At 41.1% G+C, this 12,484-nt stretch overlaps 1 protein-coding gene across 1 annotated transcript in view; it reads right to left on the reverse strand.

Moving 5' to 3' along the window:
• C2cd3 (C2 calcium-dependent domain containing 3) overlaps positions 1 to 12,484 on the reverse strand; it is a 109,983-nt gene that overhangs the window by 31,676 nt on the left and 65,823 nt on the right. Inside the window, exons 23-26 of the mRNA XM_013013964.1 lie at positions 11,832 to 11,970; positions 6,121 to 6,185; positions 3,638 to 3,843; positions 2,265 to 2,398 (exon numbers count right to left, since the gene is read on the reverse strand). Of these exons, the coding sequence (XP_012869418.1) occupies positions 2,265 to 2,398; positions 3,638 to 3,843; positions 6,121 to 6,185; positions 11,832 to 11,970 (544 nt within the window). The remainder of the gene's footprint in view (positions 1 to 2,264; positions 2,399 to 3,637; positions 3,844 to 6,120; positions 6,186 to 11,831; positions 11,971 to 12,484) is intronic.

The following is a 12,484-nucleotide window of genomic DNA, read 5'->3' on the forward strand; positions in this document are numbered from 1 at the left end:
TTGAACTCTGGGCCTGGGCGCTGTCCCTCAGCTCTTCAGCTCAAGGCGAGCGCTCTACCACTTGAGCTACAGAGCCACTTCCGGTTTTCTGGTGGTTTATTGGAGTTAGGAGTCTCATGGTCTCTCCTGCCCGGGCTGGCTTTGAAGCGCGATCCTCAGATCTCAGCCTCCTGAGTAGCTAGGATTACAGGCGTGAGCCACCAGCGCCCGGCAAAAGTGACATTCCTTTTTTTTTTTCTGTTGGTCATGGGGCTTGAACTCTGGGCCTGGGCGCTATCCCTCAGCTCTTCAGCTCAAGGTTAAGTGCTCTACCACTTGAGCCACAGCGCCACTTCCATGGAGATAAGAGTCTTATAGACTTTCCTGCCCAGGCTGGCTTTGAACTGTAAACCTCAGATTTCAGTTCCTGAGCAGCCACAATTACAGATGTGAGCCACTGGCACCCAGCTGAGACAATTGTGCTTTACAAAAACAAGCTGGCACCATAGTTTTGTGAGAGGAATGATTTTTTTTCCACAAAAAGTTAAGGATAAAAGACTGTCTCTTATACAGACATCATCCTTTTGATAATAGTAAAAAAATTCTATGTTTGCAGAGGCATTGTTCAGTAGTAGAGCTCTTGCTTGGCAAGCCTGAAGTCCTGAGTTCTAACTTAATACCGCTGTGCTCATCCATGTGTGTGGTGTTTATACACGAGCACACGTGTGTACACACACACACAATACACACAATCTAGTTCCTTTTTTTTATCTTGTCCAGGGGCTTGAACTCATTTTTGGTAGTTCACTGGAGATAAGGGTCGCATGGACTTTCTTGCCTGGGCTGGCTTTGAACCACAATCCTCAGTTCTCAGCTAGGATTACTGGTGTGAGCCACTGGCACCAGGCTTAGTTCCATTTTTTTTAATTTAAATTTTAATACAATTTTATTAAGATGTTCTACTTATAATTTCATAAGTCAGGTTATGAGTACTTTTCTTTTTTGGAATGTCACCTATTCCTTTGCTTTCCTCATTCCCCCTCTCATCCCTGCCCACAAGTTACATAGTTCATTTTCCACATAGTATATACTGAATAGCATGATTGCATTTGTTTACCCTTCGTTCCTACCTTTCTATGCCTTCCCATAAAAAATACCACCACCAGCCGGGTGCTGGTGGCTCATGCCTGTAATCCTAACTACTCAGGAGGCTGAGATCTGAAGATCGCAGTTCAAAGCCAGCCCGGGCAGGAGAGACCGTGAGACTTCCTATCTCCAATAAACCACCAGAAAACCAGAAGTGGCGCTGTGGCTCAAGTGGTATAGCACTCGCCTTGAGCTGAAGAGCTGAAGGACAGCGCCCAGGGTAAGAAGATCGAAGAACTGGACATTCACTAATGAAAGCCTAAAGGCAAAAACACTGAGCAGTTTTAAAAAAAAAAAAATACCACCACCAAAACAAAAACAAAAACAAAAAACCCCTCCAAAAGTAAAACAGACATCACCACAATTATTTTCCCCTTGCTATAGTAGGGCTTTAATTCAGAGATTTGCCTTTGCTAAACAGGTGTATTCTTGTACCTGGACCATGTCCCTGGCACTTTGTTTTATTTAACTAATTACTTAACTAATGAATTACTTTTTTATGCTGGTTCTGGGACTTGACCTCAGGGCTTGGGTGTGTATTGAGCTTTTTTGCTCAAGGCTGGTGCTAACCACTTGAGCCACAAATCTGCTTTTTTTATTTTTGTGGTTAACTGGAGATAAGAATCTCATGGACTTTCTTGCCAGTCTGGCTTTGAACTGTGAACCTCAGATTTTGGCCTCCCAAGTAGCTAGGATTATAGATGTGAACTACCAGTGCGTGGCTGCCTTAGTTATTTTTTTAGGGAGAAACTTTGCTTGGTGCTGGTCTACTACCATAAACCTCTTGCACCTACTACCATAAACCTCTTACTTCTGCCTCTGTGAAGTAGAGACCCCTTTCCCCCCTCCCCCATACCTAGCTTGTTTGTTGAGATATGGTTTCTGATTTTCTCCCTCCTACCTCTCCAAGAACCTGGGATTACAGGCATGAGACACTATGCCTGCCTCTAATTCTGGTCTTATAATAAATTTTGTTTTCATAGATCTTAGGGTTTTCAGAGGTATGTGTATGAGCGTGCATGTATGTAGGTGTGAGTTCCACAAAGCTTTCTGCTTTCTTCTAATAAAGGAAAGATAAATGACAAGTCAGTTCACATACATCCACTAGTTGGCTTCATTTCTTCCCACCATGATATTACCTCTCAGAAGAGGAGAAATCAAGCTCCTTTGAGGAGGTGCGAGTAAACTGGTCTTGGCTTTGTTTTGGAATCAGACTGGGGAATGCAGTACACAGATTAGAGGCAGGAAAGGAAAAGGGATTATACATTGGGATCTGCAGAAGCAATGAGAAAAATGGTGTATTGGTTAATCCTTTGGAACAAAGCAGTGTATAAATAAATTTGTTAGATTTTCTCAGTATATCACTAAGTACTTCCTATGTGGTAATCACTGTGCTAAGCAATTTACATTTTCTCATTTAAGCTTTAAATTATAATATAAAGTAGGTATTATTACACTCCTTCCTTTACAAACTATGTTACCAGATTGCTCTTTAGTTGCTTTATTTGTCTTTATGCTTTTGTTCTTCCAGCTAGTTTATAAACTGTTGGCAGCCCCCATGATCTTACATTTTATCTGACTGATATTTCTTATTTCTTGACTATCACAGTAGATCTGAAGAAAGTAATTTCCTACCCAGGGAACAGTGAACTCTTGGTCATTTCCTCAAGCATCCACTTATTATTTGATACTGATTGATTCACCATGCTGTGCTAGACCAAGGCCAGGCATGCATGAAAAAGATATGAATAAGTCTTTACCTCAATAAAGTTCCCTTCATCTGAGACAGTCTAAAAAAATGTTTTCTTTTACAGCTGAACTCTTTGGAAAACTTACCCCGTTTTCTTAAAAACAACAACAACAACAAAATCACTTTTTTTTTTTTTTGGTGGTCCTAGGAGTTGAACTCAGGGCCTTCCACTTGCTGGCTATATGCTCTACCACTGAGCCTTTTTGCTTTATTTCTTTTTGGATAGGGTCTTCTGTTTTCTGTTGGAGCCAGCCTTGGACCATGCCTATACCTCCTACTAGCTGAGTTTACAGATATGCACCAATATGTCTGGCTAAGACCAATAATTTTAATGTAAAGGAATTAAAAAAAAGTGATATGGTTTCAGTTTCAACACTACAATTTTATTGTGGCATATGGGCATAGCCTGTGGCATATGTCCATAATTCTCAGCACTTGGAAGGCTGAGAATAGATTACAATTTCAAGACTAGCTTAAAAACCTGTCCCACAAAACACAAAAAAGAAGTATAATATAGGTAGTATAAAATTCACCCTAAAGTGTTTGATTCACTGGGTTTCAGAATATTCAGAGTTGTGCAACTATCATTACTAATTCTAGAACACTTCTGTCACCTCATTTAGGTCAGGAGTTGGTAATAAGACACAAATATATAAGTTGTATATGCTCCAGAAGTTAGAAAATACCAGCATAAAGGCTCTTCTTGCAGGGCTTTTTTTTTCTTCACTAGAATGTATATTAGATGAGGATCAGTATACTTACCAGTGATGCTGGGGTCTTCACCCCACGTCTTGCTTGTTTTTCTTCTTTGAGGTGTACCAAACTCTCCAAAGGGGAGATAGCAACTTTTATCTGCCCCTGGCACTCTCCACTGAAGTCTGTGATGTTGTACCAGCCACAGATAAACTGGAAGCCAGACAGCAGTGGGGAGAGGTCCACTGAGGCAAAGCCAATCACTCTTTCTTCATCTGTGGGGGAAAGAGAGGAGCTGGGCATGTCTTGCCATTGAAATTAGAGGCTGAAGATAAAGAAGCTGATTTAGGTGACTTGGGGAGTTCAGAGATTCCAAAGCCTTCACAGAACATAGATAATAAAGCTGAGAGCTGATAACCAGAGCTGATTAGGATTTCCCTTTCTGTATGGCAGGAAAAAGTGGGAGGGTTGAGCTTTGTCTTCTTGTAAGTAGAAAACATCCCAAACTTAAACACTCATTCCTTCTGCTACATTATCAGGCTTCATTGATTTTACTTAAGCTGGTGGCTTTCAAATAAGAGAGTTCTGTTTTTCTATTTATATTAGTATGTAAATGTATTATACTCAATTAAAAATAAGCTCAGTCGGGTGTTGATGGCTCATGCCTGTAAACTTGTGCAGGAGGCTGAAATCTGAGGATCTTGGTTTGAAGCTAAACCAGGCAGACAGATATGAAAGACTTTTGTGCTGGTCCTGGGGTTTGAACTCTGAGCTTTGGCACTCACTGTTCTTTAGCTTTTGTGCTCAAGGCTAGCATTCTACCACTTGAACTACAGCTCCACTTCTGGCTTTTTGCTGGTTAACTGGAGATAAGAGTCTCAAGGACTTTCTTGCAAAGTTGTGAGCAAGTGAGATGTCTTTACTACCTTTTTTTTCTTTTTGTGGCATCATCCAATCTTACCAGCATAGTGAAGAATAAGCAGTAAAGCTATACAGTCAGTCAGAACTGGGTTCAAATTCCAGCTCCATAAACTAATATTGATAAAATCTTAGTCCATGAAAATTCCTTGGGCCCCAGCTTTTACATTTATAAAATTAGATATAGCAGAATTAGATATAGCTGTCAAGCTTCTAGCACATTGCCACTCACTAAATAAATACAACAAAAACCCACAAGGCATTTTTAACCATCAGGCTCTTTTTTCCCTCTTTTAAGCCCTATGAGAATACAAGGCCCTGAGTTCAAATCATAGTATCTCAAAACAGAACAAAACAAAAACCTCCAATCCTATGAGATAGGTACTATTATTGCCCATCACCCTCCCCATTCTACAAATGTGGAAACTAAAGCACAGAAAAGTTGTTATTCACCTAAGACCACATTGCTACAGTAAAAGGAAGAGCTATAATTTGAATTCCAAGAGTTTAGTTTTAGAGTTGATTCTCATAACATTGTTGGGTGATGACTCTTAATAAGTGATAGCTGAGCTGTGAGAGGTGACACAAACTTAAAATGCCTGCACTTGGGAAGCAGAGATGAGAGGAGTTCAAGACCAGACAGGGCTATCTAGAGTTTGAGGCTAGTTTAGGGTATGTATTAAGTTAGAGGCCAGCCTGTACTATAAGACATTTCCTCAAAATGAATGATCAAACAAACAAAATGGTAGCTGATAAAATTTTTTTTTCTTTTTGGGTCCGGTCGTGGGGCCTGAACTCTGGGCCTGGGCGCTGTCCCTCAGCTCTTCAGCTCAAGGCTAGCGCTCAACCACTTGAGCCACAGCGCCACTTCTGGCTTTTTTCTTTTTGCTTATGCGAAGCTGAGGAATCGAACCCAGGGCCTCAAGCATGCAAAGCAAGCGCTCTACCACTGAGCCACCTTCCCAGCCCCTGGTAGCTGATAAAATTTTGTTCAAGGACCATCATGTTAATCAAAACTCTCTCTTATGGAAGTTTCAAACAAGGAAGGGTAAACGGTCAGACTCTGATCTTATATTATGACCTGAAAATATTAGAGTTTTGCTTAACTATAGAGTCAGCAGAAAGCCAAATATCATACAAAGTGGAGAGAAATCACTGTGTGTAGCACAAAGGTATATTTGGACTTCTATACTAAATGTTGTCAAATGAAATATGATTTCTAAGTATTTAAATTCCATAGAAGACCAATGCAGACTGCTATGGTATTTTCCTCTATCACATATTTGTTTTTCTAGTACAATCAGTACTATGGATTTACTTGCTTTCTATAAAAGATCACAACTGGCTGGGAATGTGGCTTAGTGGTAGAGTGCTTACCTATCATGCATGAAGCCCTGGGTTTGATTCCTCAGTACCACATAAACAGAAAAAGCTGGAAATAGCGCTGTGGCTCAAGTGGTAGAGTGCTAGATTTGAGCAAAAAGAAGCTCAGGGACAGGGCCTAGGCCCTGAGTTCAAGCCCCAGAACTGGCAAAAAATAAATAAATAAATAAAGGAAAAAAGATTGGGACTGTCACCTGGATATGAACTTATTTTATATAATTACAGAGATATTCATAGAGCAGAGTTCATACCTCCCTTATGCCAAACTTTGAAGACCAGAGTTTGCTGAGGGTCTAGAAGAAGCTCTTTTGATAGCCTATTAAGAAAAAGAATCACCATGAATAAATGTTGTATTTAGATGAGATATCCTATATATTGTACAGAATTTTCCTACAACTTTCATTTCAATTACATGGCAATCCTCTAGGACGTATTTTTATCTTGTAGTCAAAATGAAGGGCTGGATGCTCAGAAAGGGGAAGTAACTTATTGCCAAGACTCCAAAACAGGCTCCTCAGATGTAGCAGTCCTTCTTATCTGATCATACCCACCACATTCAAACTCAATTCTAAGATGAAAGAGAAAGTAGAGGAAGGGAGCTTCTCTACATGCAATAACCAGCTTTACTGGAATGAATAAAAATACTTTTCATGCCTTAAAGTGGGAGAATGGTGATAAGCGAGGAGGAAAAAATACTTATTAAATGACTACTCTGACCTAGGCACAGTGTCATGCATATATGTTTCATACACAGTTTATCTCTTCAAAAGCCTGTGACAGGGGCACTATTATCTGTATCTTACAGATAGTGAAGCAGGCTCACAGAGGAATTGTAATTTGCTTAAGGTTTTACCAGAATTAGTAAGTGGCAGGGCTGGGATTTGAGTCTTAGGTGCCTGAGTCCAATGCTAAACTGTATAGATGTAAAGCAACTCCAATTTTCATAGTAGATGCAGTTGAAGTAGAATTCACTGAACACCTTTAGCACATTTTACATGAAGTAAATTACTGTTTTAAATTATAACCGATGCCATTGCTCCATGTGAATAGGATTGAGAACCATAGAAAGCCAAGAGACTTAATTTCATTTCCCACAGCACTGGCACTAAACAGAGCCCTACTTCCAGATCAGTGAGGGGTACTGTGCAAGAATTAGTGTCGGGATTTTTACTGTAGGAGTCAAAACACAACTCTTTAAAGTCTAGTTCTATTAGTTAGCACTTGAATGACTCTGGGGTTATACTCATCTCTTTAAGCCCTGCTTCTCTCATCTACTAAATGGGATAATATTATTAGCCTACAAGGTACACGGAGGATCAAATGAAATAATTTTGTGATAAGGGAATTGTAAATACCAGTATTCATTTTTCTTCCAATTCCCTATCTTTTTTCATATATATTTTTATTGTAAAAATGCTGTACAGAGGGGTTACAGTTACATGAGTAATGAGTACATTTCCTATCAAGCATTGTTACCTCCTCCTTTGTTTTTCCCCTACCATTCCTTCTCTCCCAACCTCCCTCTTCCTCAAATTGTAAAGTTAGTTTTCAACATAGAGTCTTGTATATCTCACTGTTACAATGGGTCAACCTGTATTCTTATTTAAGCACTTTGTTATATCCCTTTCCCTCCCCAAATTATAAAAATGTATATACAAGATGCAGGGCACTGGAATCAGACACAGTGACAATAGGGGTTATAAAAAAGAAACAAAAAATCAACAAAGTGCATTATAAGTATGTTTAAAAAAATTCCCTTTCTTATTAACACACTGTATGACAACTTCTTGAGCACCAGTCAACTGTAAAGTTTCAATTGGGTTTTCAGGAGGGAAACTAGGAAATGGTTAATGAGTCTGCATCAAGTTTATAAAATTTTGTAAAACTCTGTTGGTGGACAAGTAAACTTTATAGAAGGTAATCAAGTGTAATGTTGACAGCAACATAATTAGCATTTTTTGGGGGGGAGGGGGACTAGGTTGAGGTTGGCCCTAATCTGTGATCTCTTTGTCTTAGCTTCTCAAGTGTTGGAATAACTGTATTTGCCTAGGACCTCTCACTTTCAATAACTCGTAACTGAAAGAAGAATAAATCCTGAGCCAGGTGTGGGCCTCTATGTCAGCCTGTTACTTTGTAGTGGCACTGTATTATGACAGAGGGGCTCGCTATGTATGTATGTATGTATGTTTGGGTCTGGTTGTGGGGCCTGAACTCTGGGCCTGGGAGCTGTCCCTCAGCTCTTCAGCTCAAGGCTAGCACTCTACCACTGGAGCCACAGTTCCACTTCCGGCTTTTTTCTTTTTGCTTATGTGGTGCTGAGGAATTGAACTCAGGGCATCATGCATGCAAGGCAAGTGCTCTACCACTGAGCCATCTTCCCAGCCCCTATCTCTTTATTTTTGAGCTTTCAAAGAAGTGCCAACGCTCTCTCTGCTCTTTTCTAGCTCTCTCTGCTCTCTCTCTGTTCTTTTCTAGCTCTTCTCTTTCTCTTTCCCAGCTCTCTTTCCCAGGCCTTTCCCCACCGCGTGGAGGACCACGATGGCCTGGTGTCAGCCAGAACAATGAATAAACCTACCCCTTACCTGAATACCACGTGCGTAGTGCTGTTTTTACTTGGCCACCTCTTTTTAAAAACCTAACATAAATGGTGCCGTGACTCGGATAAAGGGCCTAAAGTCAGGATAGGTGGGATTCCTCTCTGTTTTTTTTTTCTCTTTTTTTCTTTTTCTGTTTGTTTTTCCCTTTTTGCTCTGAGGAATGCCCACAATTCTGAGGGCGTTCTGCAAACCCATCTGTCTGCTGCAGACACAGCACACTGCTGGCCTTCACATCCACGTCCACACTTCTTCTCTACTCTGGTGAGTGAAACTACTCTCTACGGCTCTCTGTTGCTCAGTCTCTGTCCAGACATGGCGCCACGCCAGAGAGCTCCTACGGCCTTTAGCTGAAAGGCTGGTCACCTCTGAAGCCGAGGATGCTTGGCCTTGGGGGCTTGGCCATTTCTCTCTAGAGTGCTCTGGGAGAAGTCAATGCCACTTCTGCCTGCTCAGCTCTCCTTCACTCACCAGACTGACTCTCCTACACATTTAATGGGGTGCTGCGAATCACGCCTGAGCCGTGAAACCCCTCTGAAATGCCTCCTGCGCTCCCTGGAAAGCCAGAGAGCCTAATTTTATGCCATTCTCAGATGTAGACAGTTTTTGCCACTGCAATGGTAAATGGCCATAAGTCTGTTTACTTTCAAGTTCTCTTTGCTCTCTCTCTGCCAGTCATGTCGAACTTTCTCTATCCCTTTCTTTTCTACATTTTGGCTTGTGCCCTGAACAGTGCGACGCAGGCTGGGTCCCGGGGACCCCCTCTAGGTTCCCTCTCAAAGGCTAGCCAATGTAGGCTTGATCTATTTGTTCAGGGTTTCCTTGCATTTTTTCAGAAATTCGCCATCTTGGCCACATGGTGGGTTAAGGGTTTGGCCCCATCTGACCCTTAACCTTCCACCAAGCTTACTACTCCCCATCCATCTATTCTAAGGTGCCTTGCTAACAAGTTGCTCTTTTCACAGGCCCTGGTAACTGAGGCCCAACCATGTGATGTGCTTTGTTAGCAAAGATGTCTAAACATTGTTGTCAAAATTTTAGGTTTTGAGTTTTGCCTTTTGTTTTGTGTATTCTTCTGACTACATGGTTCTAAAATACTGGGCATATCTGTACTAAAATTCTCATCACATCTAACAAGTTTTGTCATTGCAGAATATTTGTTGGCAATTCTTGATAAGGACCAGGTAAGCTCTACTTATTCTACTTGATCTCCTTGTTGCTTTAATTGGAAATAATAAAGGGCTTTTGTGGCAAAGATTGCAGTTCAAAGCCAGCCAGGGCCGAAAAATCCCTAAGACTCCATCTCCCAACTAACCTGCAAAGAGCCAGGCTGGAAGCATGGCTCAAGACTCTTATCTCTAACCAGCCAAACACTGGAAGTGCTATTGTAACTCAACGTGGTAGAGCACTAGCCTTGAGCAGAAGTGCTCAGGGACAATGCCCAGGCCTTGAGTTCAAGCCTTCTTGAATATCAACTGGGACAAGCCATCCCAGCAACAAGCACCTACTCAGTCAGTCTGGGGAACAAGGGACCACGGAGAGAAGTAAGAGGAGATGATGTCACATCAGCTACTTTGTGCCTGCCCTTTCAAAATTAACCAGAGCCAGGTGGTCAGTGGAAGTAAGAAGCCTGCCCATCTAGTGTCCATACCTGTCTACCTATTAACTGGACAAGAATTTATATTCTTGCCTTTGTTACCTGACTTCTCTACCGAGTCACCAGATGTCAGAAGTAACTAGGGACATTTCTACCAACATTTTTCAGCACCAAGTCCTTCCTCTTGCCATTTATTTGCTCTCTAGTATTTTTTTCCCAGCCCCTCAATGCCTCATGAGACTTCTCCAGACTTCATCTAAGAACTCACGCCACCAAGGGACAGCTGCTGTCTGCTGCCTTCTCTGGGAGGGGACCAAATTCCAACCATTTACACCTATTGTCTACACCCCTTGTCAGCAGGAAGTAGCCAGAGAGAATCCGTGCCCTATTTCATGATTATTTAAAAGGCTGGAATGTAAGGTCCACCCTCCTCACAGACTCCACCCCCCTCACAGCAAAGTCTCCACCCAGTACCTGCATTACCTAGGCAACTGGCACACCTGGAAGAGGTCACATCTGCATCTGCTGAGGTCACATCTGAATTTGATGTGGCCACACCTTTCTCCGCCCATACCCTACATAAGGCCTGGCCCAGGCCCAGACACCCTCTCTCTGCTCTCTCTGCTCTTTTCTAGCTCTCTCTGCTCTCTCTCTGTTCTTTTCTAGCTCTTCTCTCTCTCATTCCCAGCTCTCCCAGCTCTCTTTCCCAGGCCTTTCCCCACCGTGTGGAGGACCAAGATGGCCTGGTGCCAGCCAGAATGATGAATAAACCTATCCCTTACCTGAAAAAAAAAAAAAGAAGTGCCAACATACATATTATATAACATGTATATTATATATGTCATGTATATGGTATATGTCAATTAATATAGGCCTTGTAATAAACCAGAAAATGATTTCTACTTCATAAATAATGAGGTTCAGAGATATTATGTCACTTATTAACGCCACTAGAAAATGTTAAGAGTTGGGGTTGGAGGCTAAGTTTCTCTGGTTCCAAAGACCAGGCTCTTTCCATTGCATCAAACATCTGCCTAGAATACTCTTCCTTGTCTGTACAACCTACTGTATGCATTCTGTAGTATTAGCTAAAGTCTGTTGATTATTAATTTCCTAATTAGCCTAAATAATCTTTTCTCTGAGTTACACTACATATTATTTTTTTACTTCTTTTATATCATTTGTCACACTCGATTATAATTTTAATTATTTGTATTTCTATTCAGCCATGAATGTCTTAGTAGTAGAGAATGTTTCAATCATCTGAAATTTATAGAAGCTACAACAGTGCAGGTGTAACCCCTGTTTTCATTGTATTTGATGTCGGTCTAATTTGGGGAGGAGAAGGGAAAAAACAAAATGTTTAAATAGGGATACAGGTTAACCCATTGTAACAATGAGATGTACAAGACACTATGCTGAAAAACGAACTTTACAATTTAGGTGGGGGGGGGGCAGGAAGGGATGGTAAGGGAAAAACAAAGGAGGAGGCAACAATGCTTGATAAGAAACGAACTCATTACCTTGCTCATGTAACTGTAAACATTTTCACAATAAAAAACTTATATTAAAAAAAGGCTCTCAATAAATAATTTTTAAAAACACTGAAACAAAACCTTTAAACCACTGCCAGATATAAATAAGCACTATAATTAAATAGCTACTTAAGTAAAAAAAAGCACTTTCACAAGGTTCTAGTTCTTGTTCTGAGTTTGTCTCTTAGAAAAAAAGCTGACTCTCGAAGGGTGATGAACATTCAGAAAATACAAACCTTGACTGCTGCTGAAAATTCCAGATAGGAGAATCTGTGTTTTCAATCACATGGGTGTACACAGGAGATGGCTCACTGGCTGTTGCAAAGGATACACAACAACTAGGTATGGATACTTTCCGCTCTGTCAAAGGACTCCCTGAAAGAGAATATAAGTGAATGATCATACTTTAGGGTACCAAAAAGAATGTGGGAGGGGAAGCCTCAGATTATACAACTACAAGCAGCTTTCTAGCCTTCATTTAATACTGGGTCTTCATTTTGAGTTATTCCCTCTATCTGAAATGTTTCCAGTGATACCCCATCCTTCTTTCCTTTCTGTCTGAATCGATTTGAACCTTATCTCACTATGTGGCTCAGATTGGCCTTGAACAGATATTCCTGCCTCAGCCTCTGAGTGCTGAGATTACAAGTGTAAACCACCATGCTCAGCTTTCCAGGGACCTACTTCTCTGTTACTGTATTCTGCCACTAATTTAGTACATCCTTTCACTCTTGCTCCCTGGGTTTATCAACACTGCTCAGATCATACCACTGGCACTCTAGTTCCTACCCTCTGTGTGCTATCTATCTATCTATCTATTTATTTATTTATTTATTTTTGTTGGTCGTGGGGCTTGAACTCTGGGCCTGGGTGCTGTCCCTCAGCTCTT

This window comes from Dipodomys ordii, unplaced genomic scaffold (genome assembly GCF_000151885.1).
Source record: "Dipodomys ordii isolate 6190 unplaced genomic scaffold, Dord_2.0 Scaffold22, whole genome shotgun sequence".
Taxonomy (NCBI): Eukaryota; Metazoa; Chordata; class Mammalia; order Rodentia; family Heteromyidae; genus Dipodomys; species Dipodomys ordii.